This window comes from Pieris rapae, chromosome 18 (genome assembly GCF_905147795.1).
Source record: "Pieris rapae chromosome 18, ilPieRapa1.1, whole genome shotgun sequence".
Classification (NCBI taxonomy): Eukaryota; Metazoa; Arthropoda; class Insecta; order Lepidoptera; family Pieridae; genus Pieris; species Pieris rapae.
Genome location: NC_059526.1, coordinates 1,340,100 through 1,354,510, shown reverse-complemented (window position 1 = coordinate 1,354,510; position 14,411 = coordinate 1,340,100). Strand labels below are relative to the sequence as shown.

Sequence of the window (14,411 nt, the reverse complement as noted above, 5' to 3'; positions counted from 1 at the left end):
TAGCATCATTTTTAGCATCTCTTAGTTGAAGAAAGTAAAAGAATATGGGGGGCTACCAAGTCGAGCAGAAAAGCGGCACGGCCGCTACTATCCTTTCTCTAAGCAGTTCAAGGCATTTTCAATCCCCTATTTTCGTTGTGGATAAAATTATAAGCCTGAATTTTCAGGTACCAAGTTGATATGAACACTTAATGTTGAATTACGTTAAGTAATGGTTAAACTAAGATATAATTGAATCGACACTTTGTTACCAAATTATACAAAATCATACATATAACATAAAACAAAGGGTTGCACTCCGGAAGTGCCGGCAGAAGTGAAAACTTGAATATCATTGTGGATATTATACTACATTTAATACGCCGCGCCAGCTGTCTACTCTCCATCCGTCTTACGAATTTTCGATCAGGTCAAGTGTCCTGACGCGAGATTACCATTTATTACCCATTCCAAATAAAGTTTTAAGTCACTTGAAAATGCAAAAAAGCAAATTACATAAGTTATTAGGCAAACTGCGATATAATTCAGGACATCGCATGTGTTAACAAGATATACAAATATAATTATACTGTAGTATTAACCAAAAGAATCTTTCTAGATTTTTATAATAATATACAATTACATACTTTCATAAATGTGTATCCTTTCTCGGTCCTATATCTAGTTGGTATATAGTAGTATTTATTTATTCATATATAATTATCTTACAGCTACAAATATAATACACATAAAAGAAAACACTTAGACACTATACAAAGACAATCAGATTAGAGTGATATATATAATAAACATTAAAGGAACGACACTTAATATTTGAAAGAAAAAACTAAATTACAACTGATAGAGTCAAAGTCTTCCCGCTTCTTAAATATTTCCTCACTTGAGATTTAAGCATACAAAGAACATAGGGACAGAGAAAGCGACTTTGTTTTATACTATGTAGTGATGATGTGTCAGCCATCTTCAAAGTCAAGTAATCATTCAGCTAAAGTCAGCTGTCCTTAACTTCTCCAAGAATTCTTCGTATTATATTCACAATTGTTACATGTACGTACACGAATGATCTTCGTCATACAATTAGTATGCTTAAATCTTTGAAACTACGCAACGGATTTTGATGCGGTTTTTTTTAATAGATAGATTCAAGAGGAAGGTTTATATGTATAATAACATCCATTAAATAGTGGAGAAGTACTGTTATTTTTGAGGTTTCTAATGTGATGTCGTAAATAATTACATTTTTTCCGCTTACATTGCAAACGCAGTCTGAACCCTACGAGTTTTATCAAAATAATGTACTAAGTATTGTACACATTGAAAAGGTCTACAGAAAAGTCCGTGATGGTATATGTCTATCTCTTATGGATAACCCACATTTTTATATACAACGTTCACAGATTTTCTGTAGTGTATTTAGTATCAGCATTGCACCCGTGCGAAGCCGGGTCGGGTCGCTGGTGTCTTTATATTGAATGATGTAAAGTTTGTTGGCAGGTTATTTATGGAGGCATTCGTTCGCGAAGCTGGGAGAGGACTGGTTCTTTTTAGCGGCCTTGGGTATCATCATGGGTTGTTTGAACTTCGCGATTGACCAGGGCATTGCCGTTTGTAATAATGGTATGTAGTATTTACTTGTATACATTGTTATGTATGAGAGTCAATATAAAATAGTATTGCTAATAAGAGATCTAGTAGGTTTATAGCTTAAGCAAAATGAAATAAAAAAAAACATTGCTATAACTTTTTTAGATCTGGGCCTCAGATTTCTGTATCTGTTTCATGATCATTTGTCAATCAAATAGGCATGTAGGTGATCAGCCTCCTGTGCCTGATACACGCCGTCGAATTTTTGGATCTTATACCCAAAATGCCAGTTTGCTTATGCAAATCGGCATTTTCAAATGCCGACAACCTACGTATACGCCTCATAGGCTGGTTTGCCTTCTTCTTATATGAAAAAAAAAAACTTAGTTTACTACGACAAATAGAGTCAATAGGGGCTTAGAACTCATATTACACGCCTAAATCCGTTCATAATAACATATACATATCTTGAATAACAGTGTCGTGATGATGACATATATTTTTGTTGGTAACCAAAAGAACTGCTCTAAGATATAACCCATTTTGCTGAAATAAAGTGTATACCTATATTGAATTTTTGAGTTTGTCGATAATTATGTCAGAATATATATCAAAACTGTATTTATTCATTTAGCTTACGTAAAGGAAATTGAGGTAAGTAGACTTGCAGTATTTACAAAATAGTATGAATTAGGTAGTTATAGTAGTAATGTTGTGAGGGTGCAGTTTAGAAGTTTTGCCCTGAACATATTATCTCTCTCTTCAATCGACTTCTCATGTCTAAGCTTCCTAAGCATAAGGGGTGGACTATCTGTTTCCACCGGCTTCTGTCTAGCCCCTCTGACAGTGTATTGTTCTGTGGACAATGGGTCTTTTACTTGATCGGTCCATCTGGTTGGTGAACGTGATGTTTGCCTTCTGTGTTACCAACTATTGTTCTCCAAGTTCTCCTCTCCTCTGCGTAGAGATGAGCACATTATAGAAATAAAGATTTGTATTATTAGGACAATAATAATAATTTGTTAACGCCCGAACCCAATAATTAAACCACCATCTCAGATTGAAAACAATCTGAGATCAGACCATGACAGTCTTAATAGCTTTCTATAGAATAGCAAATTTTTATGAAACTATTAAAACAATATATAATGTTACAGCCCGTACATGGATGTACAACGATGTAGCTACCTCAATTGCTGGAAAATACTTCGCCTGGGTCTCGCTTCCGGTCTGTTTGATACTCTTTGCAGCTGGTTTCGTGCACATTGTAGCTGCCCAGAGTATAGGTAATATATTTTCAATATGTTGCATTTTTGTGAAGGAATCTATATCGTGAGGCGAATTGCGCTGACTGCTGAATTCAGCGTCTTGAAATGTAGATATGAAAGAGAACGAAAGTAAGTAGGCATTGTTTATTCTTAAATTTATTAAAGTTTACTACATTTTATATAGTAATGTATCTATTGTATATCTTACAATCTTTTCTAAAATACATAACAATTATGGAAAACATAAATATTACACCAAAAAGTTAAATAGTGTTTTAGGTATCATATAGGCACTAATGTTTTTTTTAAATTGACTTGACCAAAGTTTACGTATAGGGCGCATTCAGTTTCCGACAATTATTGAGGGTAGAACAGAAGAGTAGAGTAGACTGACAGGGAATTTTTTCTCCATCAATTACTATTTTAGCATTAAGCTGCAACCATCTTCGCTCCGTATCACATCTTGAAGCAATTATTTATATACAAACAATAACTAAAACAACCTAATAATACCTGTCTTCAGGATCTGGTATTCCTGAAATGAAGACAATACTCCGAGGAGTGCATTTGAAGGAGTATCTTACATTCAGAGCACTGATCTCCAAATGTGTCGGTCTGACTGCCACTTTGGGAAGTGGATTGCCTTTGGGAAAAGAGGTAACAAACATCTTTTTTAGAAAAATATATAGAATAAAAAAAATATCAAAAATCTCTTTGAAACGTAGCATTAGGCATCAAAAATATCTAATAGAGTTTTGTAATTTATTTATTTATTGAATAAATAATATTAATATTATTTATTTCCTTTCCGGAAGCAGTATGAATGCATAAAGTTATATATGTATTATCCAATCAGTGATGCAGATATTGATATAATCTTGGGGTCATTCACCTTTCAGATATCATAACTTGCTCAACTGTTCATTTGTCATTTCGTATGTTAAATGAAGATGTATTATGTATAGAATGTATGGTATATTTTCTAGTTATTCAAACGTGACAGTGTTGTAAACATAAAAATAGTTTAGAGTGCGTTGACGCTTCTCTTAACTCACCGACTATATATTCTTATTAAAAAAATTGTTTAGACAAAACAGACTAGTGTATCGATGTTTTTTAATTATGTCCTAAATTCCAGGGTCCCTCCGTACACATAGCTTCAATGGTCGCATCACTTCTATCTAAAATGGTGACAAAAATCCAGGGAGTTTATGAGAACGAATCTCGTACAACTGATATGCTAGCAGCCGCATGCGCTGTCGGTGTAGCTTCGTGCTTCGCCGCGCCCGTTGGAGGTAATCACGAAAGAACTATTTATTCCGTTGTTTAGAGATGTGGGGACTCATATACCGCATTTGCCATGGTGAATGTTCAGAGGAGTTGTAAGTGAGTGCAAACGGGTAGCAGGCTCACTTGATGATGGCCACTCATTGCCAGAAGGCTCACAAGTGCATTGCCGGCCTTTTAATCAGTACGTTGTTTTCATGAAGGACATTGAATTGGTTCGTTAATACTTCATTGGGCAGCTGGTTCCACATATTGGTGGTGCGCGGCAAATACTTAAAAATTCGCTAAAATCGCTCACTTGTGGAATGATGGACGTCAACGTGATACAGATGGTATTTTGTATTCGAAACTTTAGCAACAGAACGTTCAACTGTGGTATAATATAAATAGCTGTAATTAGTGAAGCCGGCCTTGTTACAAGGAATGCTCAGAGCCAGTTATCTCTAGATAAATCTGTGCAGAGCCGCACATCCTTGCTAATTAATTGCGTGTAATCATTATGGTCGAATTAATTAACATTCATTTTGTTAATTTTTTATATAAATTAATAATTATTTGAATCCAGTACGAATACACTTTATAGTTGAATTGTGAAAGTACAGACACAATTTCACTTTCTTTTAACGGTATTATTTAAGAAATTATACATAAAGAGTCTTTGCATCCGTCTATGACTCATATGAGGTCGAAGATTCAATCCTAGAATATGTGCGTATTTATCTTCGCGATGCAGGAAAACATCGTGAGAAAACTGGCTGGGTTTAAACCCTAAAAGTCAGGCATAGGCTGATCACCTACTTGCCTATTAGATTGACAAATTATCATGAAATAAATACAGAAATCTGAGGCCCAGATTTAAAAAGGTGGTAGCGCCACTGATTTATAATAAAAATGTGGTAATATGAAAAAAGAGAAATGTATGTTTAACTTTTTAAATATTAAGTATTCCATCCACTAAAATGAGTGTCCAAATGAGTATTAACAAAAAATGTTACAAGAACGGGAAAATGTTCAATTAAGATTTAGTTTATTTTGGTTAAACTCGCTCTCTCAAGATTATTCTCAGTAACTATTTTTTTTGGCCCGGATCCATTTATCAGGAAGACTGTACGACCGAAACGGGTTAAACCTTAGGTAAACTTTTGTTTAATGTTCAAACTTCATTTCTCATTACAAAAAAAATATTTACATGAGAAACTTAATATTAATATGTATATATACGAGCGAGATACACGTCGCCATTAGCTGTCTTAATTTTAGTCAACTGTGTTCATTCTAATATGCATCTTTACTGCCTTTTTGTTTAGTATGTTTTTATTGTTGTTTTCAGGTGTACTCTTCTCAATTGAAGTAACAACGACGTATTTCGCAGTACGAAATTATTGGCGAGGTTTTTTTGCCGCTTGCTGTAGTGCTATTGTAAGTAATAAAGAGTATATGACTATGAAGACTATATGACAGCCATACAGTTAAATACGCGTTGACTTACCATAATATTATAATTATTTTAAAATTATTAGATAACCCGATGACAAAAGATAGACCACATGAAATGTCGTTAATTCATTCATTATAATTAAATAAACTTAATATATAAAACATATGCTAACGAAAATAGATATATTGTGTTACATAAATCCATTGTTTTGTTTGCTGTCCATTTTGATATATTGTCATGTTACTAAACTACGATTTCGAAAATACATATATAAATCAAATGTTGCTGATATATGTACCTATTTTAAGAAACAACATTTACAGTTTGTTAATTTACTTTGCAAACACTTTTATCCTATTTCTGTTTTTATCCAAAAAGAAGTCAGTTAAAACATAAAAGATAATTAATAATCTAATGAATCTAACTAAGACATATAGCTAACTTTGTTTTTGGGACAAATAAAGAAACTTTTTATTATTTATTTTTTATTATTAACTTTATTATAACTAATTATTATTACTTATACATAATATGCCCGTTTGATTTTCAAACGGGCATATTACGAGGCATATTATCCTTACAAACATAGAATATACAGGTTACATTTGTTATTACATTCTTTTCTTCTCTTCCTCCTCCATCATCCACTAAATAATCATATCCAGAGCAGTGACCTCTTACAGGACATTAAAATTGTCGTCCCTCACTCATTCTTTAGGTCTAAAATCAGCAATTTTTTTCCAAATTCCTCCTACCAAAACCAACCTAGAAGTTCAGGCACCTCTCGTTCGAATTCTTCGCGATTTTAACAGATTGAACATAGCTTATTCGGATAAGCTATGTTATATGCTGGATATATGCGGTGGTTAGGTGCCTTTCTCGCCAATTTCTCTCTGATGTTTCTTTTTCCTGCTTTAAGTACCAAAAAATTTCTGGTAATTTTATTGTGTGCTTATATTATATGTTTTAATTTCTTTTTTTATTTATACTTATGTCAACCACAATTGTCATACATTTTGCTGAGTTCACAAGAGTTGCTAGCTATATTGTTAGTTATGGATAGATAGATTTAGGAATATAAGTTTAATTTTTTAATGTTTTTATCTAGAATAGTTGGTGTGGGATTTTGGAATTCTATCGTATTAGTAATTACTGTTAAGATAGAAAAATGTAGTGATAAATAAATAAATAAAAATAAATAAATAAATAAATTTTAGATGGAAGATTTTGTAAAATAATCAGTAGATTTGATTGATACAGATTTGATTCAGATTGCATGATGTCGTAAAATATCTATTAAATAAATAAACCCCTTCACGGGTAAAGGATTACTCCAGCTCTAAATATCTCCACTCCGTCCATGGCTTTCTTTCTCTATTCGCTTCCTGCTATAAACCTACACCCTCTGTCTTTGCCGATGGGTAGGGATGTCTAGAAACTGAAGAGCAATTTCTTCTATCCACCTTTTTTGTGGCGCCCTCTTCTCCGCCTTGATCTATTCAAAATTCTTATAGTTGTTGTCATACGTGTACAATACAAAACATTTCATAATTATAGGCTTATAAAAATATTTATTTTCAGATGTTCCGTCTGCTATCAGTATGGTCAGGCGCAACTGCCACAGTGAAGCCTCTGTTCCCAACAAGTCTGCCTCAAGACTTCCCCTTTGACCCTCAGGAATTTGCCGTATTTGTTCTTTTGGGGTAATTCAGTTCCACACCAAAATATCTTTCATAATACTTTAGTTAGAGCAATTAATTTTTAATTTGTGCAGTCAGGATTCGAATGCAGGACTTCACGTTATCGTGGTAACTAGTTAAGCAATGAATTAAGAATTATCAATCAAAAATAGTGATTTTTACTGGCTTTGGATAATAACAGAGAATCTGTTAAAGTAAAATGTGCCCTATATTATAATACTTTTTACTTTTTTAAACTTTTTCTAAAACACTGTTTTTTATTTTATTTTGCTATTGAAATGAATATAAAAAATATCATGATGCCAGAAATAATTCTTCGAAATATCGTACGTAATTCTGTAGAAGGCGCTATTATTTTACCGATATATTAAATGCTCTAATAAATCATTATCTTTATAACTTTTTTCAGGATAGTTTGTGGTCTTATGTCGGCATTGTGGGTGTGGCTACACAGACAATATGTACTCTTTATACGTAACACAAAATATCTGAGTACCTTCTTACAGAAAAAGTAAGTACAAAAAAGTGAATTAATTATAAAAGATATGCGTATTTAATAGGACAATGGCTTTGTGGTATGGTAAAAGTAATTGTTGCTGCAGAAATACTTGTGCAAGGCTACATAGTAGGAATACTTGTGTTTGAGACGTTTTTGTTGAAGTATAGAAATCAAAAAATGCTTTTATGCGAGATAAACTTACTTTACTTAACTTTCTTCCTCCTTTCATAAAAGCAATAAATCAGTTTTAACAAAGTATCCCATCCCTTTTTACCACAGTGTAAACACAATTTGAAAGAAAGAGATGAGAGATTTAAAAGACTGCAATTTGACTGGGGTAGTATTTCTGGGCTGGACAGACCCCTTATCGCTTAGGGGGTTGAAAGATAGATAGTAGAAGATTCTCAGACCTACTGAACATGCATAATAAATTTCATGAGAATTGGTCCATCAGATGAGTATGGTAACTAACATTGTGACACGAAAATTTTATATAATATGTAGACTTAGTTTAATTGATTTGTCATCATTTCACACATAGGTTTATCAAAGTTCAAGGAATTGACGAAACTTGGCTCCAAATTTTTTAAGATTTTATTGGAATTAAATTGATGTATTTTTTACAGCCGTTTCATCTACCCTGGCTTCGTGACGTTAGCAGTAATGTCCATACTGTTCCCACCGGGGATAGGGAAATATATGGCCGGAGGTCTTGGGACTCCACCACAGGTAAAAAATAGGAATTAACCTATAAATGTTTTATGTCGAAGTTACTTTTATAGGGCAGTGTTGGTCTAGCCACGGAAGAACGTAATGCCTTAGATCGAAAAATCACGAAATATATATGTATTCCTGCTATGGAATTCCATACCAATTGATATAAGACGAACTCAGTCTTTCAATTTATTTAAAAATCTCCTTTTTATTAATTTTTCTTCTGCCTCGTAATTAGCTAAGTACTACTTATATATAATTAATATATTATATTAATTGTGAGTCATTTAAACTTTGGCAGAGCTTTGACCTGTCTGTTTATATACTATTATCTATATTTTTTCTTTAGATTTTATTTTAGTTAAAGTTGTATGTTATTTTTAGTATCCTTTGTTAAGTAATTATGCAAGGTTGCGTGGAAGAAATCGCTTGTGAGCGATAAATCCGCCCGTTGCCTAATAACTTAACTTAAACCTTACTTTTAGTTTTTTTATATGTATGTATATTATGGTAATGAAGTTTAAGTAAATAAATAAATAGAAAAAATTTCAATCAATCAACACTAAACAATAAATAAAGATAAAAATAAAAATAATTTTATTCAGACCATTATAAGTCACCCAATCGCTACATTGTCCCGTGTCATAAAAAAGTGTTTTTGTATATTTCTTTTAGGTGTCTGCACTATTCTCTAACTTCACGTGGTCCGACGAACTGACAGCAGAACAGGCGGCGGTTGTCTCCGACTGGCAAACACCTGAAGTAGACCACTTCGGCTGTCTCATCATTTATTTCTTTTCTATTGTAAGTAAATAATTTAGCAGGCATAAAATGTTTAATTTCGTTCTTAAAATGTGCTTGTAGTTGGTTTTATCGGAATTAGATTGTGTAAACGAGAGTTTAATTTTCAAGTAAAGTTTTATTAATCATTAAATTACGAGGTTCGCTTTTATTATAGAGAAGTTAAAAAAAACAAAAAGATCGACGAGGATGGGATTCGAACCCACGCGTGCAGAGCACATTGGATTAGCAGTCCAACGCCTTAACCACTCGGCCACCTCGTCACGTCTGGCTTTCAGCAATATATTAATATTATATCGTTTGATGAGATACCGTCAGAATTCATAAAATATTTTCAGCCTTAATTAACGTTCAGATACTTTCTGGATATTTCATTTTTGTGTTTACTTTTTATTATTATTAAATATATGCTGTCAATAAAGCATTAGGTTCTTAAAATGCGGTTTTGACTAGATCAGGACATATAATTATGGAAATATTTTATTATTTTAATTATCAGAACAAAAAAGTTTAATTCCTGCTTATTAATATTAAACAAATACACATACACTTAAGGCCACATAGACAACAAGAATGCTAAATATTTTAGTCAGACAAAAAACGACGAGGATGGGATTCGAACCCACGCGTGCAGAGCACATTGGATTAGCAGTCCAACGCCTTAACCACTCGGCCACCTCGTCTTGTTCAGTATGCCTCATTTACAAAGGCACGCTGAATTAACACCTAATTTACACAAGTGTTCACCGTCACTATGATTTATAGGCATCTGGAGTATATCAATATGGCATTATATCACCTTCACATTATATGAAGTCTAGTGACCCAAAAGTGTCTGTCAATTTTATATAGTCTTATATTTTAACTTCTGTTAATATAAAAGCGTAAATTTATATTTATAGTCAGTTCTCAAATCAAGGGTCGTAGAACGGACGAGAGGAACTGATACTTTCTCTTCTGTTAACTCTCTATGGGTGATCATAATTCGTTTTACGAGATTGTAAGATGCTTCAATCTCGTAAAACCAATTATGGTTTTACACCAGGAGGTGGAATTACTTATACTTAAAAAAACAAACAAAAACGTTTCCGTACTAAGTATGGCGATACAGGAGCACAAACATCCTGAGGAATTCGCCAAATCTCCATATAATAAATAAAATAAAATAATAAAAAACATCAACAATGACGTAGAGATCGGAAGCCAATACCGTAGCGTAATAAGTAGCGTCTAGATAGCTGTTTATCCTCGAAAAGTTTAATTGACCCAGATTTGTGTATATCTATATTTTAGGCTTTTTAGTAATGTACCTTAATTACGTCCGTCCACAAATTTCTTGAAAACTAAAAGTAATTTTATAAGAATGTTGATTTGAAGTGGTCTAACTTCGGAACTGCCCAAGTTTTATCAAATTTGATTCAGTATTTGCGTAATACTTTAGTAATATACATTTCCCCTCCAAAAACACGTGCACAACGCAAATAACGCATTTCCTTATACGCATGATACATACGTGGACAAATAATATTGACAAGTTTAAGTCTAAATTACTTTTATTTCAGTATTTCCTAAGTATGGTGTCATGTACCTTACCAGTGCCGGCTGGTATTTTCGTACCAGCATTCAAAATGGGAGCGTCTCTTGGCCGTTTCACGGGGGAGGTGATGCACTACTTCTGTCCCCTGGGTGTCGCGTATGGTGGTAGAATACAGAAAATATTGCCTGGTAAGTTCATCATACGTATACGAAAAACAATATTCCTTAGTTGTAGAAATATAGATTTTCATTTACTCATGGTTTTAGAATTGAATGTTTTTGGGATTTTTCAAATGAAATATCGGATGCTTCGTATAGGCTGGATCCAGAAGGTCTCTTGACGAGAAAGTTCTCAATTGACAGAAAATGTCAAAAAATGCAGTACATTAAGCAACCGAAAGTTGCGAGACTGCTACCACTTCCTTTAATTAATTACAATGGGTAAATTCCGGGTAAATTTAGGGAGTGCATGGGTTTTGCGGAAGAGTTTCTGCATCTGGCACAGGACAAGATGGACAAGACAGTCTTTCCGAGACTGATAACTGACCACCAGTTATGGCACCAAACGATGCCACATATTTGCTAGTAGAGTATTTTTGTTTTTAAACTGGTCATTAGTAGAGAACAGCTGTTGAAAATTTACAGGTGTAAACTTTGTTTCACATATGTTCGAAGTATTATTTGATCGTACTTTATATTTGCAGCGCTTTCGCTCCGCTGGCTTCATGTTCGTCTTACGTGAAACAATAAATCGGAACTAATATTTTCAGGTGGTTACGCGACGGTCGGCGCCGCAGCTTTTACAGGTGCAGTTACACATACCGTATCCACTATCGTGATTATCATTGAGATGACCGGACAGGTATGTTGAATTTTTATTAATATATTGTTTGTATTTCTAAAATCTCCCCCTCATGTGAACAGCGTTGGTCTTCTCCATGAGGTCGTAGGTTTGATCCTGTGCTGTGCACCAATGGACTTTCTTTCTATGTCTGAATAACCTTGATGAATGGAATCTTTCACAGTCCGTTTCACAAGGCATTTTCTTTTGCAAACTAGCGAACTGTGGAATCGACTACCGCTGGGGGTCTTCAGTGAGAGATCCCACATCCAACTATTTAATATTCGAGTGTACTCCTCCCGTATAGGCCGGCAACGCCACTGAAAATGGATGACAGCCCTTTTTGGGCATCCCGCAGCGTTTGCGTATATAAAAAGAAACGGTGAAGGAAAACTGCTTGCCTGAGAGACAAACTATTTGCCTATAAGACACATTATTGTGAAACAGATTCAGAAATATAATGCCCAGGCCTAAACATTGAAAATTGAATCTTAATATATTTATAAGAAATTTCTTAAAAACATAAATGTCTATAGAGGTTTCAATTCAAGTCAAAGTCAACTCCTACTGACTCTTCCACAGATAACGCATCTCCTACCAATAATGGCGGCAGTCTTGTCAGCCAACGCAGTGGCTGCGATGTTACAGCCATCTTGCTTCGACAGTATTATATTGATCAAGAAATTGCCCTACTTGCCCGATCTGCTCTCATCTGCCAGCCGTAAGTTTTGCTTTTATATGACTTTGGCATACTATCATGTTTGTTCTTATTTAAGGTTTGTTTTCTATAAAAAAAATGCTAAGAAACTTAAGATATCCAACATTATATGCTATAATCATATATATGCTGTGTAGAAATAAGAAAACATGAAATGTATGTAGAAATTAGTTTAAGAATCTAAAAATTAAATGATCTATAAAAAACGACGAGGATGGGATTCGAACCCACGCGTGCAGAGCACATTGGATTAGCAGTCCAACGCCTTAACCACTCGGCCACCTCGTCTTATGAAATATTTAATTAATTACCTAATATTTTTTTATTTCTTATATATATTTCATTAATGATTTATCATTAAATAATAAAATGTGTGGTGAGTGTTTTGAGGAATTACCACACTTATGTAATCATTTTCACAGGTATGTATGATATTTGTGTTGAGGACTTCATGGTTCGGGACGTGGTTTACATCTGGAATAGGATGACCTTCCAGCAACTGAAGGATGTTCTTAAGAGTAATAAGGTGAGTTAAACAATTGTGAGATCAGCTGTTTCCTGGGCTTGAAGCCATGAGAACAAATATTTATTTTAGTATAAAAGGCCATATGGCGCAATGTTCAGTTGATTAATACTTCGTTGCATTGTAAGATCAGGTAGCTTAGATAATAAGGGCGACCTTATAGCTAACAAACGACTTGGCCCAGGCAATAAGGAAATAGAGAAATACCTTGGGAAAATGCAAGAAGTATCTGCACTATATTTAACAAAATTAAAATATAAATACAAAATAATTCCTAAAATTATAAACACTTAATTATTCATTTGTTGATTAATTACATAATTTAGTTGATAGTTGACTTTGGGTCCTTCTGGAAAAGAACGTTCAAATTCTTTAAAGGCCGGCAACGGACTTGCCCTCTGGTATTGATTATCCATGAGCGGTGGTATCACTCAACATCAGATAAAAAAATAACTTTGTAAGGAAGTCTGTCTTAAAAAAGTGTAAAAATGGCTACTGAAAAAAATAGTCTAAAAAGGACTAAGAATTATAAAAGTTTTAATTTTATTCTAGACAATTAAGAGTTTCCCACTGGTAGACAGTCCATCATCCATGGTTCTCCTCGGCTCCATACATCGGTGGGAGTTGGTGAAAGTGATTGAGCAGCAAGTGGGTAGGTCTAGGAGACTGCAGATAGCCGCCCAATGGCTAAAAGAAGCCGAGAGGAGACGGGAAGAGGAGAAGAAAAAAGTTAGACGACCTTCACGATTTGAGGTGAAATAATCAATAGTAGATTGTTCTAGAATTACGATAAGAGAGAAGTTATGTTATGTCCCATAAATTACCGTCAAGCCAAAAATCAGGTGATACAGCAGGTACGGCTATGGCTAAATGTTATGCTCCAGAAAATGATATATTTGATTATCGCCAAATAATTTATACCACATGACATATATTAATTTAATTTACATAAATAATACATTTTTTTATTACTTCTGAATTCAATATTAAAAAAATGATAAAAAAGCAATGGTGTAAAAAAATTATACACTAACAAATTATTAGACAGTTCAAAATTTGGTAATTTTACAAAACATATAGTAATTCAAAAAAAAATAGAAAAATCAACTACTGAACGAATTTTAGTAAATTTCTCACCGTTCTGATATGACTTTAATGTGCAAAGAAATTTGTGAACATATATCCATGAACTTATCTACATAGATACTATACAAATCTAAATAGATCATCCCACTTAATTATTAATTTCACTTCAAATTTTCAAGCTCTACAAGTTTGAAAATTTTTGATATTTTTGGATCCATTGAAAAACTTATATAAAATGAAATTCTAAAATTTCTGTAAACCTTCAGGTTACACCAGCGCCTGATATGCTCCAAGTTCCTGGCTCTGGAATGACCAGAGGCTCCTCCCTTACATCGCAAGACCAAAGCGGTCTTATACCTGGTAAGTACTGTCTCTACTACGACAGAGAATATATTTCATGAATCAATCATAAAATG

At 33.7% G+C, this 14,411-nt stretch overlaps 1 protein-coding gene and 3 non-coding genes across 6 annotated transcripts in view; 1 reads left to right on the top strand and 3 right to left on the bottom strand.

The window, feature by feature from the left end:
• LOC110991603 (chloride channel protein 2) overlaps positions 1-14,411 on the top strand; it is a 54,387-nt gene that overhangs the window by 35,395 nt on the left and 4,581 nt on the right. For all 3 annotated transcript variants that reach the window (XM_022257034.2, XM_022257033.2, XM_022257035.2), the window contains exons 3-17: positions 1,495-1,617; positions 2,742-2,870; positions 3,376-3,509; positions 3,991-4,147; positions 5,470-5,558; positions 7,159-7,280; positions 7,687-7,788; positions 8,403-8,505; positions 9,166-9,294; positions 10,854-11,016; positions 11,598-11,689; positions 12,251-12,389; positions 12,809-12,912; positions 13,462-13,662; positions 14,262-14,355. In XM_022257034.2, coding sequence (XP_022112726.1) covers positions 1,495-1,617; positions 2,742-2,870; positions 3,376-3,509; positions 3,991-4,147; positions 5,470-5,558; positions 7,159-7,280; positions 7,687-7,788; positions 8,403-8,505; positions 9,166-9,294; positions 10,854-11,016; positions 11,598-11,689; positions 12,251-12,389; positions 12,809-12,912; positions 13,462-13,662; positions 14,262-14,355 — 1,881 coding nt within the window. The remainder of the gene's footprint in view (positions 1-1,494; positions 1,618-2,741; positions 2,871-3,375; positions 3,510-3,990; positions 4,148-5,469; positions 5,559-7,158; positions 7,281-7,686; positions 7,789-8,402; positions 8,506-9,165; positions 9,295-10,853; positions 11,017-11,597; positions 11,690-12,250; positions 12,390-12,808; positions 12,913-13,461; positions 13,663-14,261; positions 14,356-14,411) is intronic.
• Positions 9,473-9,554, bottom strand: Trnas-gcu. The gene has a single exon. It is a non-coding gene; the product is annotated as a tRNA-Ser (tRNA).
• On the bottom strand, positions 9,893-9,974 carry Trnas-gcu. Its single transcript has one exon. It is a non-coding gene; the product is annotated as a tRNA-Ser (tRNA).
• On the bottom strand, positions 12,593-12,674 carry Trnas-gcu. Its single transcript has one exon. It is a non-coding gene; the product is annotated as a tRNA-Ser (tRNA).